The sequence below is a fragment of the Lagenorhynchus albirostris genome, chromosome 2, assembly GCF_949774975.1.
Source record: "Lagenorhynchus albirostris chromosome 2, mLagAlb1.1, whole genome shotgun sequence".
Taxonomy (NCBI): Eukaryota; Metazoa; Chordata; class Mammalia; order Artiodactyla; family Delphinidae; genus Lagenorhynchus; species Lagenorhynchus albirostris.
In genome coordinates, this window is record NC_083096.1 from 121014450 (window position 1) to 121029571 (window position 15122).

General features: G+C 34.8%; 1 protein-coding gene across 1 annotated transcript in view; it reads left to right on the forward strand.

Moving 5' to 3' along the window:
• SLC44A5 (solute carrier family 44 member 5) overlaps positions 1 to 15122 on the forward strand; it is a 376131-nt gene that overhangs the window by 344378 nt on the left and 16631 nt on the right. The window contains exons 12-16 of the mRNA XM_060142527.1: positions 816 to 915; positions 3218 to 3310; positions 3808 to 3895; positions 4399 to 4661; positions 5165 to 5259. Of these exons, the coding sequence (XP_059998510.1) occupies positions 816 to 915; positions 3218 to 3310; positions 3808 to 3895; positions 4399 to 4661; positions 5165 to 5259 (639 nt within the window). The remainder of the gene's footprint in view (positions 1 to 815; positions 916 to 3217; positions 3311 to 3807; positions 3896 to 4398; positions 4662 to 5164; positions 5260 to 15122) is intronic.

Below are 15122 nucleotides of genomic sequence, written 5' to 3' on the forward strand. Positions count from 1 at the left end.
TCTCACCAAACTCAAAGTAGCAGAAAAGCAGCTGGACTTTCAAGTGTATGTGGATCCAGGAAACAAAAAGCCAAAAAGGAGCCAAGATTTCCTCCACTTGCTCTCTTTCTTTACACATATACATTTTATTCTTTCTTTGCAGGTTCACTTACTTCACATAAAGATGGTTTTTACACAGTTTATTAAATGTATATAACTCTTAGTTCAAGAGATTTATACACTTCAATTCAAAACTAACTAGATTCCCTTAATTCTAATTCTGAGACTTTTATTACACAACTTGGGTTGGGTTTACACTCTGATTCATCAATGGCAGCCATGATAGGTAGAGTGTGAAACTTAAAATGTGGCATCTCAGAACCCACCCCGTCCATCAGCAAGATCAATTAATTAAGAGGCACTGTGAGTGGGGAGGCAGTCCAGAAATTTTCTTCTGTAATGATTCTCTTACTCAAAGGAGTGAAAGTGAAAACATCTAAAATAGAGTTGCCTAAAGCAGCCCTTCCTTTCTTCCATGCCTATTTTCTCATTTCTACAAATGGTGTGAAATGTTTCCATAGATAAAATGAAGCCTGTCCAACTGAGTTGTTTAAACTCTAGCTAAAAGTTTTAATCTACATTTTTTTAGCATTTCTGGGAGGTTTTGAAAGCGAATTTCTAAAACTGGCATTTTTGGAGAGGTAGCACTGCTTAAATTATGAAGTGTCAGAATTGGTAGAAATAATCATGAAGATCAGTCCTAACTTTTGCAGAGAAAGTTTGCTTTTGGGATTGATTTGAATCGCACACTATTTTTTTTTCCCCCCTGTTTAAAGTGATAATACTCTGCATCCTTGAAGTGTTCATCATCCTCATGCTGATCTTCCTCAGGGACCGAATCCGCATCTCCATTGCCCTGCTGAAGGAGGGGAGCAAGTAAGGCCTTGATGGAGAAACTCATATACTGTATATCTATCAGTCATATTGGTCACTGCTTATTTGTAGATGCCCCAGACTATTTTCCCTTTAAGATGGCTTGTTAAATCTGCTTTCCATTCAAGAAGACTTGTTCAAGTTCAGACTCTGCCACGTATTAAAAACTTCATGCTAACAAATCTTTCAAAATCCCCAAACCTCAATTATCATAGGGTAAAATAAAGCTAAAACTCATGTATTCTATGCACTAGCACTTTTTTTTAAACACCAAATATATGTTAGGAGGATAACTTATGTGAAAGTAAGTGATAAAGTGCTATATAAAAGTTAGTTATGTTATATTATTCCCATACTGAGTCATATGTTAATATTAATGGTTGAGATCATTTGCAGAACTTTAAATCACCATAATTCTATAAAGTCAATTATGTGCTCTTGCTAGTTTTGTATAAATAACAAAACTTGCCAGTAGACAGAATAATTGGTCCGAGCACTACCAGACTGTATATTTTGTATCTACAGCTCTCAATTCAGGAACATTTTATACCCAGAGCCATTTTTATTTTAAAATGCTACAGAATAGGGGCTTCCCTGGTGGCGCAGTGGTTGAGAGTCCGCCTGCCGATGCAGGGGACATGGGTTCGTGCCCCGGTCTGGGAAGATTCCACATGCCGCGGAGCGGCTGGGCCCGTGAGCCATGGCCACTGAGCCTGCGCATCCGAAGCCTGTGCTCCGCAACAGGAGAGGCCACAACAGTGAGAGGCCCGCGTACCGCAAAATAAAGAAAGAAAGAAAGAAAAAAGAATAAAATGCTACAGAATAAACAGTTTTTCATAAAATTCATGTTGTGAGGTAATAACACCTACAGTTTCTAAACTATTCCAAAAGGTCACTTGAGGATAATACTTTAAACTTTTGAATAATGCATGGAAACAGCAAGGAAAGTGTTATTACAAAGCCAATAGGTCATGTTCTCTATTTAGAATGATGGAAACTGAGGTGTTAATGGCCAAGGGCCAAATTATTTTAAATAGTCTTTAAGGATTTTGTTTTAACAAAATCATCATCTATAATAATAATAGTGCCACCTAAAGCCAGTGTTTGAAATAGTTAACAGGCAGTTTGTTAAATTAAACTCTGTCCTTCCCACAATAACTGAAGCCCTATCATTAGACACTGAAAACTACTGATTTGCTGGGTTATTTCTTAAATAATATGATATTGTACAATTCACTTATCCCTCTGCTATGCCTCTAAATGTGTGTGTGTGTGTGTGTGTGTGTGTGTGTGTGTGTGTGTGTGTGTGTGTGTTAAAGGGCAATTACTACTGTGACTGGTTAATAATTTTTTTCAAGGGAAAATAAGAGCTGGAATAAATGTGCATGAGAATACAGGGTAAACATAGGGATGCCCAATAATTCACTGAACAGCAGTGTCTGGGGAAAAGAGAGAATAGCATAGCCCAAATAGTGAGGTGGCGAAGGTAACAAATACAAAAATGAATCTAAAAGGTGTCAGTGCATTAGGAGTGGAAATAGTTCCATCATAGTTCTCAGTGGCTATATCAAACAGCATAGGGTTAATTCAGTATCATATGCTGAAAAGATTATAGGGCAATTAGGATATGAATATTTTAGAAACCATATCTTAGGAGGAAATATCAAAAGAATTATTACCCTGGAGAATAAAAGAATAATGATCTGCTTGAAGGGTTGCTGTATGGAAAAGGTGGTCCTTTCTTCTCCAGAAGGTAGTGGATGTGAATTACATGCAGGCAGATAAGGAAGGACTTTCTAATACTTTGGTTGTTAAGAAAATAGAATAAGCTGTGTCATATAAAAGTAAGTTCCTTTCACTCAATGAGATCACCAGAGACTAATGAACATGTTTTGAAGATAGTTCAGAAGGGATTCTTAAATTAGGAATGGATTCTCCCATTTGATCAGATGATCTTCAAGGTCCTCTCTAATTTTAAAAGTCTAAGGAAAAGGGAGAAATACCATGATTATAATGCATCAAATATTTATGCGTCAGTCAGAAATAACCAAAGAGGAGAAGGTTTGGGGAACTTTTGGCAGGAATCAAACATGAGCATTGAAAGAATGCCTCTAACTTACTAAACATGAATAAATAAAATTTTAAAACCAACTAAGTATACATCAGCAAAAAAGAGTTGATGGTTATTACCACTGTTCTTGGAATGAATTCAGTCAAAGCCTTATTTCTAGTTCTAACAGATAAAATTTTAATTGAGAAATTATAACTGGATCATTTTCAGTTTCAAATATTTGTTTTATTTTAGAGCCATTGGATACATCCCTACTACCTTAATTTATCCAGTTTTAACTTTCATTTTCCTCTCAATCTGCATTTCCTACTGGGCTGTGATAGCAGTGTATCCTTTGGTAATTGACTCCTTCAAACCTCAGGTACACACTACTATTCAGGAGCTAGGAGTTTGTCTCTTTCCATCCGGGAAAGACTAGGAACATCCTAAAGATATAATTGCTATGATGATGATGATGATGATGATGGTGATGATGATGGAGATTATGATTGCTAAGCTCTAAAAATGTTTCAGTGTACCAGTTGAATTTCCCCTCAGATAGGTCACATGGTACATTTTGTTTTATTTTGTCTTCACATGTGGTACTCCTCACTCCTCCTTTGCAATACGTAAAAAAATCTTTTTATATTTCACTGTTTTTAAGGGGCCACTCAGTGGAGCTGACCCACGTTATATTACTCTGGTTCTGAAAATGAATGAATTGTTAAAAGATTAGTTTTTTGAAATTAATCTTTCAGTGGACTTTTGAGTTATTTGCATTACTTTCTTGTCCATTTACATTCAATCTACCAGCAAATAATTTATCCTTAATAGAGTTCACTCAGTTACTTGGCTACATCAGGGGTACCTATATACAAAGTCATAGCCCCAGAGGGGCAATGTAAACATGAAAATAAAACCTGTAATCCAGAGGTAAGTAAAAGAAACTCTTTTATTTACTGCAATACAGAACTCTACTGTATTTCATCTAGCAGTAGTGGTAGGAATCATCCTGAAATAGAGACCATGTGCATTGATGAGGATCACTGTAGAGAAGGGGAGGGTGGGTCGGGTGTTAGCAGGAGAGCACTGAAAACGGTAGGCAGAATAGAGAGAAGGCACTGCTATTTCCTGAGCTCACTTGTCCTGTCATACACCTAAGAAGCAGGCACAGTCAACAACAACACTAATAAATGTGAAATTATAGTGGATGCAGACTGATGAACATACAATGGAAAAATGAGGTACTTTCCAGAGCTCATTAAAGAATTGTATAAAGTGATGTTATAGAAAATAGAAATAACAGCAGAAGCTAATAGGAAAAAAGCAAGATATGCAATTGGGGGCCACACAAGAGAAGGCAAGGAAGGTGTTATCTTGGAATAGCACTTAATATTATATTATTCGTGTTTTTTTTTTTTTTTTCCTGAGTGCAGATTTTTAATACAACTGAAATTGCCAAAGCTTGCCCTGGGGCTCAGTGTCGTTTTGCTTTCTATGGTGGAGCGAGCCTGTACCATCAATATATCACTGCCTTCCAGATATTCAATCTATTTGTCTTTCTCTGGCTTATAAATTTTGTCATTGCATTGGGTCAGTGTGCCCTTGCTGGTGCCTTTGCTTCTTATTACTGGGCCTTGAAAAAACCTGATGACATCCCACCATATCCACTTTTTACTGCATTTGGACGAGCCATAAGGTAAGTTTCACACTGAAACCTACACCTATCTTCCCAGTTATGTTTAGTGTGTTTATAATTCAAGTGGCAAAGTACTTGAGGTCAGAGGTATAATTCAAGATTCATAGATGTCCACTGGCTTTGTCTGGTTTTATAGCCACAGTTTTATAATCCCTACCCAGGCGAATATCCTTCTAAAAGGTTGCTGGAGAGAAGAGGTCGGGGAGGGCACCAAATTAAAGATTAAGGACTAACTTGTCTGTGTTTCTTCATTGCTCAGCTCAAACATAAAATCATCATAAGATGACAGACTATTGGTATCATTTTCATAGATGAAGTGCAAAATGGATGTCTATGGTTTAAAATCCTCTATGAAGACCTTTGTCAATCTGAATAAGAGAGTATAAGAAGCTCTTTCCTATCAATCCTTCTGCAGATCCCTTTTACCAATAAAAATTAACTAACATCCTTTTAGTTAATAGTAAAAATATTTTAACTTTTATTCTCATTTTATCTTTGCCCAGATATCACACTGGATCCCTAGCATTTGGATCTTTAATTCTTGCAGTAGTTCAAATGTTCAGATTAATCCTAGAATACTTGGACAAACGTCTTAAACGTAAGATTCCAGAATTCATCTTTTCTCAGACTTCCTGACTTCTGTGAATAGAATAGATTGGGTCAGGGGGTTGGGGGGGACATAATGACTGTAACTTGGACACAGTAATAAGGATGGATGTGGTCAGATTGGGGAGATGTTTGGAAGGAAAAGCCAATAGGACTTGAGGGATGGAATATGGTGGGGGGTGGGGTGGGGAGCAATGGTAAAATAAGAGTAAAAATGTGTGATACTATTTACTAAGATATGGAAACCAGTAGTAACAAATTTCAAAGAAGAGATTTAAAACTGTGTTTTTGACTTGTTAATATTGAGAAGCATGGTGGAGATGTCAGGCAGTTCCAAGTCTAGAGCTCAGGACAGGTCAGGCTTAAAATATAAATGTGGCCATTGGCATAAATCTTCATACTTAACACATACAGTTTACAAACACATAAACTCTGCTTGGGTTGTACTTTAAAATATTTTATTATTAATTATCAAAATAATCTTGAAACAGAGCAACCAAGTTGGAACACTCACATTTCCTGATTTCAAAACTTAATACAAAGCTACAGTAGTCAAAACAGTGTGGCACTGGTATAAGGACAGACATATAGACCTGGAAAAGAATAGACAGCCCTAAAATAAATGCTTACATATAAGACTATTCAGAGGGGGAAGGAGAGTTTTTTTCAGCTAATGTTACTAGGAAAACTGGATATCTACATTCAAAAGAATGAAGTTGGACCCTTACTTTACACCATATACATAAATTAATTCAAAATGGATCAAAGACTTAAAAGCTAAGACTATAAAAGCCTTAGAAGAAAGCATAGGAAGAAATCTTCTTGACATTGGATTTAATGATGGTTTCATTATTTTAATGATCATTTTAATGATGATATGACACCAAAAATACAGGTAACAAAAAAGAAAAACATAAATTAGAATTCATCAAAAAAAAAAAAAGTCTGTGCATCAAAGGACACTATCAAGAGAGTGAAAAGACAACCCACAGAATGGGAGGAGATATTTGCAAGTCATATATCAGATAAGCAACTAATATTTAGAATATATAAATAACTCCTACAACTCAACAATAAACAAACAACCTATTTCAACATGGACAAAGGATTTTTTAAATTAAGTAAATTTTTTTCAGCTTTATTGAGGTATAATTGACAAATAAAATTGTAATATTTTTAAAGTGTACAACATGATGATTTAATACACATATACATTGTGAAAGGATTCCCACATTTAAGGTGGGACACACCTGTCCACTTCATATACTTCCTTTTTTTTTTCCTTTTTTGGTGTGAATGCTTAAGTTCTACTCTCTTAGCAAATTTCAATTATACAATACAGTATACTCAACTATACTCACCATGTTCTACATTAGATCCTAATACCTTAGTCATCTTATAACTGAAAGTTTGTACCCTTTTACCAGCCTCTCCCAATTTCTCCCACTCCCAGCATATGGCAACCACCATTCTATTCTATTTACAGGCATTCAACATTTTTTCCCTACGTATAAGCAATACCATGCATATTTGTTTTTGTGTGGCTTATTTCACTTAGCATAATGCCCTTCAGGTTCATCCATGTTACTGCAAAAGCAGGATTTCTTTCTTTTTAAGGCTGAATAATATTCCATTTTGTATATATAACGTAATTTATCCATTGATCCATTTAATGACACTTAAGTTGTTTCCATACATTAGATACTGTAAATAATGCTGCAGTGAACATTGGAGTACAAATATTTCTTCAAGATAGTGATTTTGTTTCCTCCAATTATATATACAGAATTAGAATCACTGGATCATATAGTAGTTCTATTTTTAATTTCTTGAGTACTGTTTTAATTTCCGTACTGTTTTCCACAATGGAGTAATCAATTCACATTCCTACCAACAGTGTACAAGGGTTCCCTTTTCTCTTCATCCTTACCAACACTTGTTATCTCTTGTCTTTTTGATAAGAGATATCCTAACAGGTATGAGGTGATATCTCACTGAAGTTTCGATTTGCATATCTCTGATAACAATGTTGAGCACTTTTCATGCACCTATTGGCCATTTTTATGTCTTCTTTGAAACGATGTCTATTCAGGTTCTTTGCCCATTTTTTATTGGGTTATTTGTGTGTTTTTTGCTGTTGCGTTCTATAAATTCCTTATATATTTTGGATATTAACTCCTTATTACATATGTGGTTTGCAAATATTTTCTCCCATTCAGTAGGTCGCTTTTTCATTTGTTGATGGTTTCCTTTGCTGTGCAGAAGCTTTTTAGTTTGATGTAGTCTCACTTGTTTATTTTTGCTTTTGTTGCCTTTGCTTTTGGTGTGAAATCCAAAAAATTATTGCCAAGACCAATGTCAAGGAGCTTACAACTATAAAATCTTCTAGGTTTCAGGTTTTACTTTCAAGTCTTTAATCCATTTTGAGTTGATTATTGTGTATGGTGTAAGATAAAGGTCCAATTTCACTCTTTTGCATGTAGATGTCTAGTTTTCCCAGCACCATTTATCAAAGAGAATATCCTTTCCCCATTATATATTCTTGACTCCTTTGTCAAAAATTAATTAACCATATTGCATGGGTTATTTCTGGGCTCTCTATTCTCTTCCATTCATCTATGTGTCTATTTTCATACTGATACCATACTGTTTTATTACTATAGCTTTGTAATAGAGTTTGAAATCAGGAAGTGTAATGCCTTTAGCTTTGTTATTCTTTCTTGATTGCTTTGGTTATTTGGCCCTTTTGTGGTTTCATGCAAATTTTAGGATTTCTTTTTTATATCTGTGAAAAATGGCATTGAAATTTTGATAGGGATTGCATAAAATTTGTAGATCACTTTGGGTAGTACGAACATTTTAACAATATTAATTCTTCCAATCTATGAACATGGAATATTTGCCACTTATTTGTTTCTTCAATTTCTTTTGTCTACAGCTCACAGTTTCCAATGCACAAATATTGGGTTGGCGAAAAAGTTCATTTCGGTTTTTCCATAACATGGCAAAACCAGAACAAACTCTTGGTCAACCCAATAATTCTCCTCCTCATTTAATTTTATTCCTAGGTATTTTATTGTTTTCATGCAATTGTAAATGAAATTTTACTCTTGATTTCTCTTTCCAATAGTTAGTTGTTGGTGTATAGAAAGGCAACTGATTTTTGTAGATTGATTTTATTTCCTGAAACTTTACTGATTTCATGTATTAGCTTAAATATTTTTTTGGTGGACACTATAGGGTTTTCTATATATAATATCATGTGATCTGCAAACAGAGACAGTCTTACTTCTTGCTTTCTGATTTGGATACCTTTTATTTCTTTTACTTGTCTAATTGCTCTGGCTAGGACTTCCAGGTACCAAATTGAAAAAAAGTGGCAAAAAAAAAAAAAAAAAAAGAAAAGAAAAGAAAGAGAAAAGAAAAAGTTGCAAGAGTAGGCATCCTTGTGTTGTTCCTAATCTTAGAGGAAAAGCTTTTGGCTTTTCACCAATGAGTATGATGTTAGCTGTGGGCTTGTCACATATGGTCTTGATTACGTTGAGGCCTTCTATAACCAGTTTATTGAGAGTTTTTATTACTAAGGGAGGTTGAATTTTGTCAAGTAATTTTTCTGCATCTATTGAGATAATCATGATTTCCTCCTTCATTTTGTTAATGTGGAGCATCACATTTATTGATTTGCATATCTTAAATCATACTTGCATCCCTGGAATAAATCCTACTTCATCTTGGTATATGATTCTTTTAATCTAGTATTGAATTCAATTTGCTAATATTTTGCTGAGGATTTTTGCATTTATGTTCATCAAGGATATTGGCCTGTAATTTTCTTTTCTTGCAGTGGCCTTGTTTGGCTTTGGTATCAGGGTCATGCTGGCCTCATAAAATGTGTTTGGAAATGTTCTCTCCATTTCTATTATTTGAAAGAGTTTGAGAAGAATTTGTATTAATTCTTCTTCAAATGTTTGGTACAATTTCACAAGTGAAGCCATTTGATCCTGGACTTTTCTTCGTTGGGAGGTTTTTGATTACTGATTCAAAATCTTTACTAGTAATTGATCTGTTCAGATTTTCTATTTCTTCATGATTCAGTTTGGTAGGTTCTATGTTTCTAGGAATTCATCCATTTCTTCTAGGTAGTCCCATTTGTTGGTGTAAGATTGTTCCTAGCATCTCTTATGATCCTTCGTATTTGTGTGGTATCAGTTGTAATGTCCCCTCTTTCGTTTCTGAATGTAAGTCTTCTCTCCTTTTCTCTCAGTTAGTCTAGTGAAAGGTTTGTCAATTTTATGTTTCAAAAAAACAGCTGGTACTTTCACTTACCTTTCCTATTTTTAAGTCTCTATTTCATTTATTTCCACTCTGATCTTTACTATTTCCATCCTTCTATTATCTTTGTACATAGTTTCTTCTTTTTTTTTTTTTTCTTTCTAATTCCTTGAGGTGAAAAGTTAGGTTGTTTGAGATCTTTCTTTCTTCTTAACTTAGATGTTTATTGCTATGGACTTCCCTCTTAGGACTGCTTTGCTACATTCCATACATTTTGGTATGTTTTGTTTGCATTTTCTTTAGTCTCAAGGTACTCTTTGATTTCCCTTTTGATTTATACTTTGACCTGTTGGTTGTTCAGTAGCATGTTGTTTAATCTCCACACGTTGAATTTTCCAGTTTTCTTCTTGTAATTGATATCTAGTTTCATACCACTGTGTTTGGAAAAGATGCTTGACATTATTTCACACTTCTTACCTTTATTAAACTTGTTTTGTGACCTAACATATGATCTATCCTGGAGAATGTCCCATGTGTACTTGAGAAGAATGTGTACTCTGCTGTGGTTGGATGGAATGTACTGTAAATGTCTGTTAAGTCCTTCTAGTCTAATGTGTAGTTAAGTCCAGTGCTTTTCTGTCTGGATGATCTATCCATTGTTGAAAGTGAAATTTTGAAATTCCCTACTATTATTATATTGCTATTTATTTCTTCCTTCATATCTGTTTATATTTGCTTTATATATTTAGGTGCTCCAATATTGGGTGCATAAATATTTATAATTTTTATATCCCCTTGATAAATAGACACTTTTTTCATTGTATAATGACCTTTGTGTATTGTTTCAGCTTTTGGCTTAAAGTCTATTTTGACTAATATAAACATAGGTACACCTGATTTCTTTTGGTTTCCATTTGCCTGCAAAATCTTTTTCTAATCCTTTACTTTCAGTCTAAGTATGTCTTTAAAGATGAAGTGAGACTCTTGTAGGTAGCATATATTTGAGTCTTTTTTTAAAAATTTCTTTCAGTCCCTCTATATCTTTTGATTGGAGAATTTAGTCCATTTACAATTAATTGTAATTATTGATAGCTATGGACTTACTGTTTCTATCTTGTTAACTATTTTCTGGCTGTTTTATAGTTTTTGTTTCTCTCTTCCTCTCTTCCTTTGTGATTTGATGATTTTCTGTAGTGGTATGTTTTGATTCCTTTCTTGTATCTACTATAGGTTTTTGCTTTGTGGTTATCATGAGGCTTACATAAAATATTTTATACTTATAACAATGTGTTTTAAGCTGATAACAACTTAACTACAAATGCATACAAAAGCTCTATGTTTTATACTCACACACACATTTTATACTACAATGTTGGTTTTTTTTTTGCGGTACGCGGGCCTCTCACTGTTGTGGCCTCTCCTGTTGTGGAGCACAGCCTCCGGACGTGCGGGCTCAGCAGCCATGGCTCACGGGCCTAGCCGCTCCGCAGCATGCAGGATCTTCCCGGACCGGGGCACGAACCTGTGTCCCCTGCATCGGCAGGTGGACTCTCAACCACTGCGCCACCAGGGAAGCCCACTACAATGTTTTTGATATCACAGTTTACATCTTTTTATATTGTGTATCCATTAACAAGTTATGTAATTATAGTTCTTTTTAATACTTTGTCTTTAACCTTTATACTATAGTTCTAAGTTATTTACCTACCACCATTACAATTTTAGAGTATTTTGAATTTAAGTATATATTTACCTTTACTGTGAGTTTTATACTTTCATATATTTTTATGTTACTGATAAGCATCCTTTTGTTTTAGCTTAAAGATATCCCTTTAACATTTCTTGTAAGGCTGCTCTACTGGTGATAAACTTTTAGCTTCTGTTTGTCTAGAAAACTTTTACCTCTCCTTCAATTCTGAAGGACAACTTTGCCACATAGATAGAGTTTCTTGGTCAGCAGATTTTTCTTTCAACACTTTTAACATATCATTCTACCTCATTCTGGCATGAAAATTTTCTGCTGAAAAATATGCTTATAGTATTATGGGGATTCCCTTGTATATAAGAAGTTGCTTTTCTCCTGCTGCATTTACCCACCTTTTAACTTTTGAAAATTAATTTTATGTGAGTCAGTATGGATCTCTTTACATTGATATTCTTTGAGCTTTCTGGATCTGGATGTCTCTTTGATTTTCCAGGTTAGGGAAGTTTTCAATCATTATTTCTTTGAATATATTTTCAGCCCCTTTCTGTTTCTTCTCCTGGGACCTCTGTAACATGTAAAAAGTACATTCTTTTTAATTTTTCTTCCTCTAATTGGATGAATCCCACTGCCTTGTCTTTGAATTCATCAATCCTTTCTTTCTTTCTTTTTGAATTTTCTTTTATTTATTTTTTTTATACAGCAGGATCTTATTAGTTATCCATTTTATACATATTAGTGTATGTATGTCAATCCCAATCTCCCAATTCATCACACCACTACCCGCCCCCCCACCACTTTCCTCACGTAGTGTCCATACGTTTGTTCTTAACATCTGTGTCTTAATTTCTGCCCTGCAAACTGGTTCATCTGTACCATTTTTCTAGGTTCCACATACATGCATTAACATACGATATTTGTTTTTCTCTTTCTGACTTACTTCACTCTGTATGACAGTCTATATCCATCCATGTCTCTAGAAATGACCCAATTTCGTACCTTTTTATGGCTGAGTAATATTCCATTGTATACATATACCACATCTTCTTTATCCATTCATCTGTCGATGGGCATTTAGATTGCTTCCATGTCCTGGCTATTGTAAATAGTGCTGCAATGAACATTGGGATGCATGTGTCTTTTTGAATTATGGTTTTCTCTGGGTATATGCCCAGTAGTGGGATTGCTGGGTCATATGGTAATTCTGTTTTTAGTTTTTTAAGGAACCTCCATACTGTTCTCCATAGTGGCTGTATCAATTTACATTCCCACCAACAGTGCAAGAGGGTTCCCTTTTCTCCACACCGTCTCCAGCATTTGTTGTTTGTAGATTTTCAGATGATGCCCATTCTCACTGGTGTGAGGTGATACCCCACTGTAGTTTTGATTTGCATTTCTCTAATAATTAGTGATGTTGAGCAGCTTTTCATGTGCTTCCTGGCCATCTGTATGTCTTCTTTGGAGAAATGTCTATTTAGGTCTTCTGCCCATTTTTGGATTGGGTTGTTTTTTTTTTTAATATTGAGATGCATGAGCTCTTTATATATTTTGGAGATTAATCCTTTGTCCATTGATTCGTTTGCAAATACTTTCTCCCATTCTGAGGATTGTCTTTCCACCTTGTTTGTAGTTTCCTTTGCTGTGCAAAAGCTTTTTAAGTTTCCTTAGGTCCTGTTTGTTTTTTTGTTTATATTTCCATTACTCTAGGAGGTGGATCAAAAAAGATCTTGCTGTGATTTATGTCAAAGAGTGTTCTTCCTATGTTTTCCTCTAAGAATTTTATAGTGTCTGGTTTTACATTTAGGTCCCTAATCCATTTTGAGTTTATTTTTGTGTATGGTGTTAGGGAGTGTTCTAATTTCATTCTTTTACATGCAGCTGTCCAGTTTTCCTAGCACCACTTATTGAAGAGACTGTCTTTTCTCCATTGTATATCCTTGCCTCCTTTGTCATAGATTAGTTGACCATAGGTGCGTGGGTTTATCTCTGGGTTTTCTATCCTGTTCCATTGATCTATATTTCTGCTTTTGTGCCAGTACCATATTGTCTTGATTACTGTAACTTTGTAGTATAGTCTGAAGTCAGGGAGTCTGATTGCTCCAGCTCCGTTCTTTTCCCTCAAGACTGCTTTGGCTATTTGGGATCTTTTGTGTCTCCATACAGATTTTAAGATTTTTTGTTCTAGTTCTGTAAAAAATGCCATTGGTAATTTGATAGGGATTGCATTGAATCTGTAGATTGCTTTGGGTAGTAGAGTCATTTTGACAATATTGATTCTTTCAATCCAAGAAAATGGTATATCTCTCCATCTGTTTGTATCATCTTTAATTTCTTTCATCATTGTTTTATAGTTTTCTGCATACAGGACTTTTGTCTCCCTAGGTAGGTTTATTCCTAGGTATTTTATTCTTTTTGTTGCAATGGTAAATGGGGGGTGTTTCCTTAATTTCTCTTTCAGATTTTTTATCATTAGTTTATAGGAATGCAAGAGATTTCTGTGCATTAATTTTGTATCCTGCAACTTTACCAAATTCATTGGTTAACTCTAGTAGTTTTCTGGTGGCATCTTTAGGATTCTCTATGTATAGTATCATGTCATCTGCAAACAGTGACAGTTTTACTTCTTCTTTTCCAATTTGTATTCCTTTTATTTCTTTTTCTTCTCTGATTGCCATGGCTAGGACTTCCAAAACTATGTTGGAATAATAGCGGTGAGATTGGACATCCTTGTCGTGTTTCTGATCTTAGAGAAAATGCTTTCAGCTTTTCACTATTGAGAATGATGTTTGCTGTGGATTTGTCATATATGGTCTTTATTATGTTGAGGTAGGTTCCATCTATGCCCACTTTCTGGAGCGTTTTTATCATAAATGGGTGTTGAATTTTGTCAATAGCTTTTTCTGCATCTATTGAGATGATCATATGGTTTTTCTTCTTCAATTTGTTAATATGGTGTATCACATTGATTGGTTTGCATATACTGAAGAATCCTTGCCTCCCTGGGATAAATCCCACTTGATCATGGTGTATGATCCTTTTAATGTGTCATTGGATTCTGTTTGCTAGTATTCTGTTGAGGATTTTTGCATCTATATTTAGCAGGGATATTGGTCTGTAATTTTCTTTTTTTGTATTATCTTTTTGTGGTTTTGGTATCAGGGTGATGGTGGCGTCATAGAATGGGTTTGGGAGTATTCCTTTCTCTGCAGTTTTTTGGAAGAGTTTGAGAAAGATGGGTGTTAGCTCGTCTCTAAATGTTTGATAGAATTCACCTGTGAAGCCATCTGGTCCTAGACTTTTGTTTGTTGGAAGATCTTTAATCACAGTTTCAATTTCATTACTTGAGATTGGTCTGTTCATATTTTGTATTTCTTCCTGGTTTAGTCTTGGAAGGTTATACCTTTCTAAGGATTTGTCCATTTCTTCCAGGTTGTCCATTTTATTGGCATAGAGTTGCTTGTAGTAGTCTCTTAGGGTGCTTTGTATTACTGCAGTGTCTGTTGTAACTTCTCCTTTTTCATTTCTAATTTTATTGATTTGAGTCCTCTCCCTCCTTTCCTTGATGAGTCTGGCTAATGGTTTATCAGTTTTATCTTCTCAAAGAAACAGCTTTTAGTTTTATTGATCTTTGCTATTGTTTTCTTTGTTTCTATTTAATTTATTTCTGCTCTGATCTTGATGATTTCTTTCCTTCTTCTAACTTTGGGTGTTGTTTGTTCTTCTTTCTCTACTTCCTTTAGGTGTAAGGTTAGATTGTTTACTTGAGATGTTTGTTGTTTCTTGAAGTAGGATTGTATTGCTATAAACTTCCCTCTTACAACTGCTCTTGCTGCATCCCATAGGTTTTGGATCATCGTGTTTTCATCGTCATTTGTCTCTAG